This window comes from Penaeus chinensis, chromosome 35 (genome assembly GCF_019202785.1).
Source record: "Penaeus chinensis breed Huanghai No. 1 chromosome 35, ASM1920278v2, whole genome shotgun sequence".
Classification (NCBI taxonomy): Eukaryota; Metazoa; Arthropoda; class Malacostraca; order Decapoda; family Penaeidae; genus Penaeus; species Penaeus chinensis.
The window spans coordinates 9976569-9991568 of record NC_061853.1 but is presented as its reverse complement, the minus strand read 5'-3'; the positions used below and the strand labels follow the sequence as shown (position 1 = coordinate 9991568).

The window sequence follows — 15000 nt, the reverse complement described above, 5'->3', positions numbered from 1 at the left end:
GAAGGAAAGGAAGAAGAGGAAGGGAAGCAGAGGAGGAGTGGGTGGAGGAAGAGGAAAAGGGGCAGGAGAGGAGGAGCAGGCGAGGAGGAGTGAGAGGAAGAAGAGGAAGGAGGACGAGCAGGAGAAGGATAGTGGAGAAGGGGGAATGGGAAGAGGAAGAAGGGCGAGGAGGAGTGGGAGGAAGAAGAAGGAAGGAGGGGGATGGGGGGAGGAAGACGTACGGGAAGAGGGGAAGGGAAGGAAAGGAGAGGAGTGGATGGAATGATGGGAGGAGGGAGAAGGAAAGTGGAAGAGGAAGAGGAAGGAGGAGGAGGAGGAAGAGGTAAGAGAGGAGGAGTAGGAGGAAGAAAAGGATGGAAGACGAGGAAAGGAAGGGTAAGGAAGAAAAGAAAAGAGGAGGAGGAGGGGAGGAGGAAACGGAAGGAGGAGAGGGGAGGAAAGAGAATGGGAAGAGGAAGAGGAAGGAGGAGGAGAAAAGGAGGGAGAGGAGAGGAGGAGAAGTGGGAGGAGGAAGGTGAAGGAGTGGGGACGGGAGTAGGAAGGAGAAGGAGGTGGAGGATAGGAGGAGGAAGGGTTAAAGAGGAGGAAGAGAGGAAAGGAGGAGGAAGAAGGAAAGGAAGAGGAGGGGAATGGGCAGGGGAGAAGGGGGAATGGAGAAAGGAGGGAGGAGGAGGAGTAGAATAGGAGCAGGAAAGGGAAAGAGGAGGAGGAAGGGAAGAGTAGAGGAGGAGGATGGGAGGAAGAAGAAGAAGTTAGAAGAGCAAGGAAGGAGAAGAGGAGTCGGAGGATTGACAGAAAGGGGAAGAGGAGGAAATTAAAGGAAAAGATGGAGGAAGGAGTAGAAGAGAGAAGAGGAGGAGGAGGAGGAAGAAGGAAGATCGAAGGGAATAGGTAGGAGAAGAAGGGAGTGGGAAGAGGAAGAGAAAGGAGATGGATGAAGAGGTAAAGAAGGGCAGACAGAAGGAGGAAGAGTAAGGAGAAGAAAGAGGGTTTGAGAGAAGAGAGAGAAGAGAGGAGAGAGAGGAAGAAGAAAGAGGGTTTGAGAGAAGAGAGAGAAGAGAGGAGAGAAAGGAAGAAGAAAGAGGGATAATTCAGAAAAAGCGAGAGGAGGATAGGAAGGAGGGTGCGGTGTAGAGACGAAGAAGAGGAGGAAGTAGAGAAGAGAGGGAAGAATAGAACGGGGAGATGAGGATAAGGAAAAAAAATAAAACCTAGGGAAAGAAGAGAGAAGAAGGAACAATACTGGATAAAAATATAAGGAGTGGGAGGAGAAAGAGGAAGGAGGAGAGGACGGAAAATGAGGGAGGATGAAGGAGAAAGAGGTAGATGAAGAAGAGTAGAAGGAAGAGGAGGAGGAAGAGAAAGCGAAAGAAGGAGAAGTAATAAGAAGGAGGAGGAGGAAAAGAAAGGGCAGTGAAGAGGAGGAGGAGGAGGAAGAGGAAGTTTAGGAGGAAAATGAGAAAAGGTGAGCGAGGAGGAGGACGAGGAGGACGAGGTGATGATGATGGAGGAGGAAAAAGGTGCAAAAGAGAAGGAAGAGGAGGAGGAAGAGAAGGACGAGGGAAGGAAGAGGAGAGGAGGAGAAGGGCGAGGGAAGTAAGAAAAGGAGGAGGAGAAAGAGAACGAGGAGAGGAGGGGTTTGAGGAAGGGGGAAAAGGGAGAGAGAGTAGGTGAGGAGGAATGGGAGGAAGATGAAAGAGGAAGAGGAAAGTAGGAGTAAAAGAGTAGGAGTGAAAGGAAGGTGAAGAGGAGGAAAGAGTATATTATTATCATTATCATTATTATCACTATAATTATTATCATCATTATCATTATTATCCTTATTGTTAGTATTGCTATTGATATCCATTATGAACTATCTTTATTATTATCATCATCATCATAATCATCATCATCATCATCATTATCATTATCATCATCATCATCATCATCATTATTAATATTATTGTCATTATTATCATCAATATTATTATTATTATTGTCATTATTATCATCATTATAATTGTTGTAATTATCAATATCATTATTATTATTATTATTATTATTATTATTATTACTATCATTATTATTATTATTATTATTATTACTATTATTATTATTATCATTATCATTGATATTATCGTCCTTATTATTACTATTATCACTATGCTTGTTATTATCATTATTGTTATATTTTCACCAATTTCTAACATTTTTCATTGTCATCATGTAACTGTTGCGTTTCTCAATTTCTCTTAACCACGATACGTTATTTTCAGTCACGATACAGCAAACGCGCACATGATCCTGAATATATTGCAACGCTAAAATCAACAACCGAAGAATTATTTCACTCCCTGCATCACCATACACGTAATCTAACTCCAAAGATTCTTTATAGGCCTGCACTACATATAAACCTGAAGTAAAAGGAAAAAATAATCACTTTTTCCTCAGATTACATGTCGGAAAAAAAAAAAAATATCTAAAATATCTATTAAAAACTATCTAAAGGAAAAAAAAAAAACCGGTGTTGTTTTCCCTGCAATCATCCCTTCCACGTCAACCGCCTCGACGAAAGCGCGAACATTGAAAGGTAATGAAAAGATTGCGGGCGGATGCGGTTCGGCCGTTTGGTGCGGGCGGCGGGCGTGCGGTTGGGGAAATTACGCTGGGCTGGAAGCGCCTAAATAGTTGCGGGAGGGAAGGGGTTTTAGCTAAACGGAGGGAGAGAGGGAGGGAAGAAGGGGAAGGGGTTGTACTTAGACGGAGGGAGGGTTTCGAGAGAGGGAGAGAGGGAAGGAGTTGTAGGTGGGAGAAGAGAGGGAGGGAGGGTGGGAAGAAAGGGGTTGTAGCTGGATGGAAGGAGAAAGGGAGGGAGGGAGAAAGGGTGGAAGGAATAGAGGTAGGAAGAAAGAGCGGGGGGAAAGGAGTTATAGTAAAACTTCGGGAGAGAGAAAGGCAGAGAGGGAGAGGGGAGGAAGTGTAAATAGGAAAAAGGGGGAGGGAAGGAAGAAGAGTAAGGGAGGAATGGGGAGAAAGGGAGAGAAAGAGGAAGGCTTACAGAGGAGGGATAGGAATAGAATAAGAGGGGAAGGAGAGGAATGGGGGAAGGGGAGGAGGGAAGACTTTGTAGCTGGGAGGTGGGAGAGAAAAGGGGTTATAACTATGGGGAGGGAAGGAGGGAAAATGGAGCCGCAGAAGGAGCGATAGAACAAAGAGAGAAAAAGTGCGAAAACAGAGATAGAAAATAGACAGATAAAAGAATGAAAACCGAGATAAACTATAGAGAAATAACGAGTGAAGTCGAGATTGATAGATATAAAGAGCAAAGAGGGCAAAAGGTGTAGTTTGCAGCCCAACTCCGTAAACGCTCTGCACGTCACCCAAAAAGACCGAAAACGCGCGGGCAGCTTGTAACACCGAGAGAAAACGACATTATGCGAGCAAATTATGAGTTACTTCGCAGATGAGTATTTTAGCGCTACGTGAGTAAATTAATCGACATCATCAAAAATAAAAAACTCATATGAATTCCACCGCGGTACAGATAATGACATTGCGAATTCACCCTTTGTTAACTGAAACCCCCATCTATGACAACGCAGCAGATCTTTTGCGAAGTCACGCGCCCTTATCTAACAACTCTGATATCATGTAACGTCATGTCTTGCGTTTTATACTTGCTTGATTTCCGGAGATTAAGTCCTCATTTTCTGTTAACAATAACAGGTATGTAGTTACCTCCTCCCATTGTGGTAACGAGCTATTACCATTATTACGTTTCATTATTTGGTTACTCTTATTATCAAGCAGTATAAATGCTGTTTTTTTTTTTTTTTTTTTTTTTTTTTTTTTTTTTTTTTTTTTTTTTTTTTTTACATTTCATAAGGAAATTTAACACATCTTTGCATAAACTAGGGGTATATGTGCGGTCTGTTTTATGTTTCACCCAATTCTAGTCTGTCTTCTTATACGAAAGAACGGAGACAGCTAAGCACTATGAAGAACACAGAAAGTACACAGAAAGTACAGCCATGAATGTCCTACTGCAGCGTTTGGGTTTGTGGTTGTGTTTTTGTGGGTATGTTTTGCAATGCATACTGTACATCTGTGGATATACCGGTCTCCTGTTCACTCTCTCATTCTCTCTCTCTCTCTCTCTCTCTCTCTCTCTCTCTCTCTCTCTCTCTATCTATCTATCTATCTATCTATCTATCTATCTGTCTGTCTGTCTATCTACCTATATATATGTATATATATTATATATATGTATATATATGTATGTGTGTGTGTGTGTGTGTGTGTGTGTGTGTGTGTGTGTGTGTGTGTGTGTGTGAGGGTGTGTTTGTATGTTCATCTATGTATCTATATATTTATCCATTTATTCATGTTTATCTGGCTTTACATCTATCTATCTATCGATCTATCTATCTGTTTATCTGTTTGCCTGTCTGTCTCTCTACCTATTGCTATTTCTTTCATTCCTATCTCTTTGTGTGTTTCTCTCTCTTCTTCTCTATTCAGTTTAGTAGCTGTAAGTCTCGCGACGAAAACAAGCATCAGCACAGTCAAGTGAAATATTGCTTCGAGAATTTTCACTGCGGATTTTCACAGCTTATCAATCTCCGCCCCTGCCCCTCCCCACACGTCCCCTCCCCTTCCCCCTCTTCCCTTCTTTACCCCTCCCACAATCCCTTCCCTTCTTTCTTCCTCTTCCATCCTTCCCCTTCACAACTCTTCCCTGTTTCCGTCGTCCTCCCTTCCCTCGATCATTCTCCCCTCCTTTCCCCTTCCCCTGTGCGTTCGCTTACCCCATTACGCATACCCTTACCCCTCGTTACTCTTGCCCCTCCTGGCTCATATGCCCCTCTCTAACCTCTTCACTAATAAATACCCCTTTACCTCCCTACACATACACAGTCCCTCTCCACCCCATCCACCCATATACACCCCCCTCCCCTCTAACCACCCACACCCCATACACAATACTCACCACCCTCTTCATCCACACACACCCCTCCCCCTGACCGCCCCTCCTCCCGAATCCATACACCCCCCTCCCCTCCCTTTTCCCCCCTCCCCCTCACACCCCCCGAGGCTGACATTGGCTGGTGAGAAAGTTAAGCAAATCGCGGCCTGCTTTAATGGCCATGGCGGTATGTGTGTCATCTAGAGCGACTTTCTTGAAACTCCCGCAAGACAAAACAGTTTCCAGCTCAACCTCACGAAGTAAATTTGTTTTGGTTTATTTGGCGCAGCGCCTTCTATGCGCGCGTTAATTTTGTTTTGTTTACAAGGAAAGTCGGCAGCGCAAAAGAATGAGAAAGTTTTCAAGATTTGCGGTCGTCACTGCATGTAATTAGCAACTGATAAGTCGTTTCGCGATAAAACCACCTATACTTTTATATATATCTGATTCTGTGTTTAACTCTATCACTTTGTTATTACATGTTCTTGAATAAATTGACGCGTTCCCGGAAGAGAGAGAATCTGCCGGCGGTCAAGATGTGAAATGACACTTATCAGCTCCTCTGCCACTTTCCATTTCTCTCTCATTTTGGACTATCAGGAAATGTTCACACCTGGTTATTTGTTCAGAAGCGTTTTAGTAACAGCTATAAAAGTAAGCAACATCTTATGAATTTATAGCACTGAATGATTAAATACCTGTACAAGCGTTTTTTGTTAGTGGGGTCGTTGTTTAATGTTGGGAAGACTAACAGACTGTAATCAGACGCTATATTGAATTGGTTTGGTTAAGATAATGATGAGAGACTATAAAAACAGTGAATATGTGAATAGCTTTTAGAGTATTGCATATATATATAATACACACACACACACACACACACACACACACACACACACACACATACATATATATATATATATATATATATATATATATATATATATGTATGTATATGTTTATATATATGACTAAATAAATAAATAAATATATATATACATATATACTAGCATGAAAACAGTCAAAATGAGACTCAGAATAGGGAGAAATCAAATGTATGCAATAAAGAAACCAGACGGAGAAGTGACATATACTAAGAATGCAATCATGAGCGTTGTGGAAGACTTTTACAAGCAAACGCGATAACTAGAGACGTGCCTAACACCACAACAGAAGAAATAAAAAGAGCGCTTAAAGGCATGAAGAGCGGGAAAGCACCAGGTGAAGACGGAATTACTATAGACCTTATAATAGATACAGGAGAAATTGCAACAGTGAAACTTGCCAATCTTTTTAACAAAGGCCTTCTCAACGGATAAACTCCGAAAGCCTTGAAAAATGCAACAATTATTTTGATACATAAAAATGAGGATAGAAAGTATCTAAAAAAAACAAAAAAACTACCGACCCATAAGCCTCCTTTCAGTTACTTACAAACTATTCACAAAGGTCATCACAACTCGCATCTCTGACAGTCTGGATTCTAACCATCCTAGAGAACAGGCTCTCAACAGATTCCCAACAACAGACCATATCCACATGTTCACCCAAGTAAGAGAAATAATAAACGAAAATAGGAAACCCCTGTGTATGGCATGCATCGATTACGGAAAGGCATTACTGCTGGTATTTGTACAAATACCAGCAGTACTATAAGCTATTCAAAGACAGGGAGTAGAGGAGGTATATTGTAAAATATTGGAATATATATACGAAGATGAGACAGCAACCATCAAGCTCCACACGGAAACCGATAAAATACAAATTAAAAAAATTGTTGGACAGGGCGATACCATCTCACCAAAACTGTTTACAGCTTGCCTTGAGGAAATATTCAAGAAACTAGAATGGATCGGAAAGGGTATCAAAATAGGAGACGGATACCTAAACAATCTAAGATTTTCAGATGATATTGTTCTCTTCAGTGAATCTGCATATGAAATGAAGCAACTAATAAGCGATCTGAATAGAGAAAGTCTAAAAGTCGGACTTACGATGAACAAGAAAAAGATTAAGATCCTCTTCAATGACAAGATGGCGTGACAAAATAACGAAATTTGGGGGCCAAGACTGAAACAAAAAACGCAAGACAAAGTTGGAAAAGATTGGGAGAGGCCTACGTCCGGCGGATTGGTTCAGGTTGATGATAATGGTGATGATGATGATGATAATGTGATGATGATGATGATGATGATGATGATGATGATGATGATAATGATAATGATAATGATAATGATAATGATAATGATGATGATGATGATTATACACACACACACATATATATATGTATATATATACACATATATATGCTACATATGTATGTACATATATATGTAACATATATATACATACACATATACATATATGTGTGTGTGTGTGTGTGCGTGTGCGTGTGGTTACAATAAATATGGTATGACTGTTAGAGTGAAATGTTTTTTTTTCTTTCTTTCTTTCTCTTTAACAATATTGCATAATTAAGAACTGCAAATTTAAGAAATAAAATACCTCTAATTACAGTATCGTGGCTGCGTGAGAAACGTGACAAGTTCTTTATTGATAAATGGTGATCAGAAAACACACACACACACACACACACACACACACACACACACACACACACACACACACACACACACACACACACACACACACACACACACACACACACACACATAGTCGCAAGTAATTTATGAAGGAGTCACGACTCGGATGCACGGGAAGTTTATGTTTACGTCAGCCATATCGTCATTATCAAATACAAGGTTTAAATAAGCACTTATTTAAACCACGAATGAAAGAGACAATAACCGAACATTTATTTCATCAGCAACGAACCACGCGTCGTCGATAATTGGTGCCCAAAAAGGACAGTATGTGAGTGCTGAACAGTGGGAATGGTCAGAGCAAGCAGATTAATGAATTGAGACTCTAGCAAATATGAACAGCATTCATTATATAGGAGCAATAATCGTGATGTAATGCAATAAGAGGGAATGTAAATTAACTCGATTCGCAATGAACCAAAAAGCTTGCAGAGTTGGCGTCTTCACCCCGCGAACGATCCGTCCTCTGGCATCTCTTGTCATGAAGAGCAATTGCGTCATGAAATTTGTTTACTTCCATCTTGTATTCGTTTTAATATTTTTTTACAGAATGTATCTTTCCATGAGATATCTGTTTTGAGGTGCCAAACAGTAGTGTGCAACGGTTGATTCTAGAGTTGCTAAATTACGCCCAAAGACTATATACAGGAACAATGTAATTGCTGAAAAAAATGCCGTTTACTCCAGAGATATTGTAAAATTGCTGAACACAATTACCGACTCGGCCAACCAGATGCATTTACAAAAATCAAATGGAATATTGCAGTCTGCACAGTTACCGCCCGAGGACCTCGAGCAAGGACGTTATCTCGGCAGATAACACATATTAAACACGAACAAGTGCACTAATTGTAAACAATTACAGTAACATGTTGTTTTTTTTTAGTATGTTATCTGACTTATTTAAGGACTTCATAATGAAATCTTTAACTGAAAAAGGAATTCTTCAAAAATGTCTTAAACTTGTGAAAAAATGAGACATTTACACGCACGCCAATGGTTATTTCAATTTTCTTTCGCGTTTTTATTCGGCAATTTGGATCGGCAATTCCGTTTGACTTCTAGCATTCATGCTATATTTCCGTTTCTCACAAAATCATTTTTCGGCACAAAAACATAAGGCTCTATCTGCATCGTACTTATCTGCAATTTCTTGCATGAAATTTTTGCTGCCAAATATCAAGTGATTTCAGGTTTAAGCTCCGCCCACACAGGAGTGCCAACCTCTCCATTAAGCTGGTCAATATATGGGCATTTAAGGAGTATTCAAAAGATATTTTACAATGAAACGTAAGTGAAAATGGTATGAGATTATACAGAAAGGTATAAAGCGTATTTTCAAGCTCAAAAGTCAATAAAAACGTAGTAAAAACAACATCAAAGGTAGCGTTGATTGATGGGGAAATAATAATCGTTTGAATTTCTTTACGTGACTTACATTTATTTTTAAATAAAAAAAAAAAACGAATTTTAAAATAAATGATAAATGTACTACCTGTGTTGTTTTTTTATTTATCAACAGGCAGATAGACGAATAAACACTCAGTGTCACAGAGTCACAGCCAGATCAATATATTCCAAATTGTATGCATTTTGATAGGCAGCAAATGATCCTTCGAATAAAGCTTCACAAATAATAAAATATTACAATTTATTATGTTCACCATATAGATGATATTAATGATATATGATAATGATAATAACCATATCAATATTAATAATATTAGTAATAATGCTAATCAAAATAATGATAATAATGAACTTAATGATGATAATGAAAATAATGATGATAATGAAAATGATGATAATGAAAATAATGATGATAATAATAATAATGGTAATAATAACAATAATAATAATTATCATCATTATTATCATTATTATTATTATTATTATTATCATAATGATAATAATAATAATGATGATAATAATAATAATGATAATAATAATAAATATAGTAAAGTAATAGTAACATCAATAATAATATCATTATTATCATCAAATATTAGTATTGTTCATTATTATTATTATTATCATCATAACTATAGTAATAGAAATAATAAGTATAAGTATGAAGGTTTTTTATTCTAGAACCAGTTTGAATCTTCAAATCCATCAGATATCAAGACATCCTGCGATATTTACTAACAAAATATAGCAGGAATAGACAGAATTTATTTATTCATTAAAAAAAAAAAAAATCTGCTGCATCAACATATAAGGCCATTAGCTGCTATTCTAAATATAGCAAAGCCCGAGGTAAGGAAGTGCTATATGACATCAAAGGTCATGTGGCACTATGGTAAAGTATAGTAGCAAAAAGGGTTAGGAATGAGTTAATGATTAGAGTAAAGTTACAGGTTGAACATTAATAGAGTGAAAAAAGGGTAAAGAGGGAATGATGGGGTATATAGTTTAAGGTAAAGGTTGTTAGAAAGGGAAAAAAAAAGTTAAAGAAGGGAACATTAAGCTAAAGTATTTTGACGAAACGGGCAAAAATGAATTAACGATTAGGATAAGTGGACAGAACAGGGGGTGAAGAAAAGGAAAAGAAAAGGAGAAGAAAAGACTATTCAAAATTAGTTGAGTCGAGGGCTGAGGGCCAAGGTAGGGATGATCCTCCACATTGGGCATCAGTCCCATTTTCTAAGCCCCCCACATCAACAAGAAGCAAGGGATTGGGAAGGTAGTTGACGCAATTAATGCACAATATGAAGTACCATTTTGATTATGATTATTATCATCACTGTCATTGCTATTATCATTTCTATTGTTGTTGATATATTCTTTTATAATTAGCATTAGCATTACTGATCATTATTCAGCACTATAATAGCCCACATCACCACTTTATGAATAATAACTTTAACACTAATGATATGGTATGGTAGGAATATGGAAGTCAAGCAGTAACATATGTAAATGCAGTAAAATTGAGTTATAACCAATAATTATAGCATGTGAGGTCACTTGAGGTGTAGCCATTCGAGTCTCAGTTCCCATTATAATCATATCAAGTCTTATACAGGTAAAGTAACCTTCATACCACAGATGCTCTTTTGTGGGACAACTGGTTAAGTTCAGGCCTATAAAGCTTATAACTTGCGAAATTTTATGAGCATCCTCAATGCATTTTCTTTACTGTCCTTCATCTAACCTAAAGTGTAATATTTATTATAAAAAATTAAATACCCTCAATTATATCTAGTTTCATTTACGTTTTTCAAGGTAAAAAAGACAAAACATAAACAGACATTCTTTTTTATTATAGATATAATATTAATACATCATTTACCAGGGTGTAACTACGAGGCTGACATGAAAAGCCAAGCAATTTGTTATCTCTTGCCTTAAATGATCACTGTGATCATTGTGTAATTAATCCCTGATAAGCACAATGAAAAAAGCATCTCCTTAATGAGTTCTATAAAACATACTATAATACAAAAATATGTACAAAATACAAATAAAATGTACAAGAGTTATATAGGGTCTGCACAGGTGTTTCACTCCACAGATAAACCACGGGATGCCAGAAGGGTTTCCATGAAACAAGAATAAAGGGTCCTTAGTATTCATCCTTTGTCACATAGCTGTGGATTCAGGGAGTGTCTGTTGGGCAACTGTGCTCCTGCCCAACACTAGACTGACTGACTTGTGGAGCTATACATTCTGCTTTCTGACTGACAGAGCATAAAATTGACTGTCTTAAGGTGCTAAGTGAAAAGACATCCTATATCATATAGATGTCCAAAAATTGAAATACTTTAGTTCACGTAAGAGAGAGAGAGAGGAATGATACAACTTGTCACTCTCTAGGCTATGATGCAGACTATGACATGGTTCAGCACAAGGGATAATTATAAAGTATCCACAATGCACACTCTATTTTAGACAAATGAAATGAGTTGAACGTGTGGCCAACACCAGTCCTACACATGCTGTTAAAGCTCACTCATCAAACCACTACTTTGGACACTGTGGTTCAAAACTTGTGATACTGAAGTTATAGCTGAGCATAAAAAAAAGAAAGAAAAAAAAAAAAAAAAAAAAAAAAACACATCTATACAAGCACTTGCACTGGTACCCTCTACCACTGGCATGCATGCAGTCACTTACACTCACAATTGCATAGTGAGAATACAGATGCATATGCCAAAGGGCTCCTAGACAGAGCCCTTCAAAATGATCACATGTACCTGTCTCTACCAATATCTACTGTGTCAGTTAAGCAACAGTGAAGTCAGGTGTTTTCAGATCACATTGTACATTGTAGTACTCATTGCAAATGACAGGTTTTCTTGAGGGGGGGGATGTGTCAAGTATTGGCCACAAAGCGTCCAGTGCAAAGGAGATATTTCAGCTTTCTGTATCAGATGAATGGTATCTTAAAGAGTATCTCCACAAGTATATAAAAGTATTACCCTTCACATATGAAGGCACTTCACAGAAGTGCAATGTAATTCCATCACTGCCGGGAGTCAGCTTGCAGGAGTCCAGGCACAGCTGAGACAATGTCATACAAATACTATATAAATCTATGACTGTAGTTTAACTTCACGAAAAGAACTCTTTGAGACATTGGTCACTCATAATCAATTGCTTAATGGAGAAACTTACACAGACATCCATTTCATTGCATGAAAATGAAGCGGAGAAAGTGATACAGTTTCTCCTGCATGATTTTAACCTGTTTAGAAATGCACAGCCAGTAATAAAATGCATCATTATAAAAGGACTTAATGTAAAAAATAATAAAATAAAAGGTTGATATTGAAATGGTTTTATCTCCATTATGCATACATAACCCAGTCATTCATCACACACATCAACACCACATTCATGGCACATGCTTTACATGTAGACAAAATAAGAGAATAATGTTTATGTGAATAGAAAGAGAGAAGATTTATCAGTTATTGGAATGAGATGAAACATTCTTTCGAAGAAGTAATTTGCATACACAGTAAAGACCAAAATGTTTGAGCACTTTCTCAGTCAGGCAATACTTCCATTACAATTAAATATATATGTTATATGCTTAAGCAACTGTATGACAAGGTTGATCATAAAACATTTTAAAAAAGGGACAAGAAAACTATAGCCCAGATTATCATAAATCGTTTTTTTTCCCCTGTCTTTATGATATCTTTAGAGAAACAAACACAAGTGATATGAGACATGACATAGCAATGCAACAGCCATTCAGCAAGACACAAATTTGGTGAAGAGACTATGCAATTTGCATCTTCAAATTCATGAGTCCTGAGCTGGCTGTCATTTCAATTACGACACCTTTGCCTTTGATAAAAAGTGTGCAGTATATCATATAAACTGCTCTTCCTTGGTCTATTGATGGGAAATGACTGATGTGAAGTAAAAGAGGAAAAAAAGGTTGAATCGTTAAAACAAAAGGTAGAACTAATTGTCCCTTCACAATCATTTACAAATTTACAATGGAAGAAAAGGTGCATATGTAAAATATACACATGCTAAACAGGTAACATAAAAAATACCATTAAACAAATATTTTCTTTTGTGACATCCATCAAATTACCATATGCAGTAACTCAAAGAGAATCTCTATTTAAAAAAGAGTAATAATGAGCATTAAAAAAAGAGTATATGCACAAACACACACACACGTATCAAAAATCTTGATGAAGGCTACACAAAAAAAATCAATATTTCTGGGAAAATTTATATGTAGATTGAAATAAAAATGTCGGAAGATAACAACAGTACACTGAATTTAAATGGGAGGATTTTCGTATTCAGTGTGAAGTGACTGGATGCATTCCAGCAGAAGAAAATTGCTGGCAAAAATGCACATCACTTCCCTCCCAATGCTCCAACACTGAGGATTCATATATATTTGTATATATAAAAAGAGGATAATTTTCCTAAAGAGCAATAACTTCAGTGTTTCCAATAATGTCACTGGTACTTAAAACAGTAATTATCAGCTCCATTTCTCTGATATCTTACCATTATTTATTACCATATGTAGGCTATACATGACTTCCATACTATGTAAAGCATTACCACTATTCAGTAGGAATGTTCAACAGTTATTATAGAGGGCCATTTCAATATAGGTCGTAGGCACAAATCCTTCCTCGAACACTCTCAGCCTCCGGACTCGCGTCCAGCCATCACCCTGGTCCAGTTCTATCACGTTCAGTTCCTCACCCTCGGTCATGCTCATGCTGCCCTCACTGGTCCCTGGAAAGGAGGACACAAGGAATCAAATCATGGAGATAATCATAGGATTCCTCTTGATTGCTAATCTCAATATTTGAGGTTGCTCCTACTTCTGTTAGTTCTAAAAAATAGTGATAAGACAGAAAATGCATCTACCTCTAAACTGTACTTATGATAACATGATATAAAATTATAAACTTTACTGAGGATTACTTATACAAAGAGAGTGAACAACACGCTGATTTCCCTCTCCTTTTCTTCTTTACATAATACTTTATTTATAACTTAAACATCTTGGTTAAGAAAGAAACAAGGGTTCAGTCCTCAATCAAAAGATACATAAATAAATAAATAAAATAAATAAATAAACTCATTGAAAGATATCATAAATTGGCAAGTTAAAAAAACAACAACACAATTATCACATTTACTTTTCAAAATTCGGTTTTCCTTGATATCTTGTACCTTCTGCATTATCAATAACAAAAACCCTTACACCTGGAGAACATGACCTTTATATGGGCAGGGGGGTGGGGGTGGGAGTGGGGGGGTTACAAGGAAAAATCTTGAGGTTCACATTAACATTTGGAATGCTTTTAATAAGTATATAAATGTTGCTTATGCAAAATTCTTTGCTAAATAAAAAAATATAGAGGGGGGGGGGGGGGGGAATACATTTTTTCTTTTATTTCTGAATGGATTTTTAATCTTGTTGAAGATGCATGGTGAAGTGGCATGACAGCAAGGACTAACTGTTAAAGAGGGATATATTGATAAAGAAATTAAGAACCTTTGGTATCCAATACAAGCACAAATAGCTTTAATATAAAAAAGCAAATTAATTAATAAAACTTGTGTAACAGATGAATTTGAAAGTGAATACATGCAAATCTCTATCTTTCTTCCATCAATTACTTGTTTCCTAAAAACATTAAAATGACTCCTTTCACTATTACATATATTTAGTAAAATATTACTTATGAGGAGGAGAAGAGAAGGGAAAAGAGAAGAATGAAAAAGAAAAGACACTGCTCCTTAACTCACCATCAAAAGTGTAGAGTGCCCGGCAAGTCCCAATGATAGGCAGAGGCTCCGCATCATAAAACTCAGCATTGTCATCATCTGCACCGTCAGGCTGGTCGTAGGTGTCGGAGCCGGGTAGGGAGTTGTGGCTGAGCCCAATGCCACTCTCCGGACTATGGGACGAGCTGAATTAGTGGGGAGATCCAAGTTAGCGCACGC

At 37.6% G+C, this 15000-nt stretch overlaps 1 protein-coding gene across 3 annotated transcripts in view; it reads right to left on the bottom strand.

Moving 5' to 3' along the window:
- Positions 1-10801: 10801 nt before the first annotated feature.
- Positions 10802-15000, bottom strand: part of LOC125044020 (formin-binding protein 1 homolog) — a 22083-nt gene continuing 17884 nt past the window's right edge. For 2 of the 3 annotated variants that reach the window (XM_047640449.1, XM_047640451.1), the window contains exons 7-8: positions 14803-14954; positions 10802-13779 (exon numbers count right to left, since the gene is read on the bottom strand). In XM_047640449.1, the coding sequence (XP_047496405.1) occupies positions 13619-13779; positions 14803-14954 (313 nt within the window). In that variant the 3' untranslated portion in view covers positions 10802-13618. Of the gene's footprint in view, positions 13780-14802; positions 14967-15000 lie in introns of all 3 variants that reach the window. The other variant, XM_047640450.1, reaches the window with a different exon arrangement.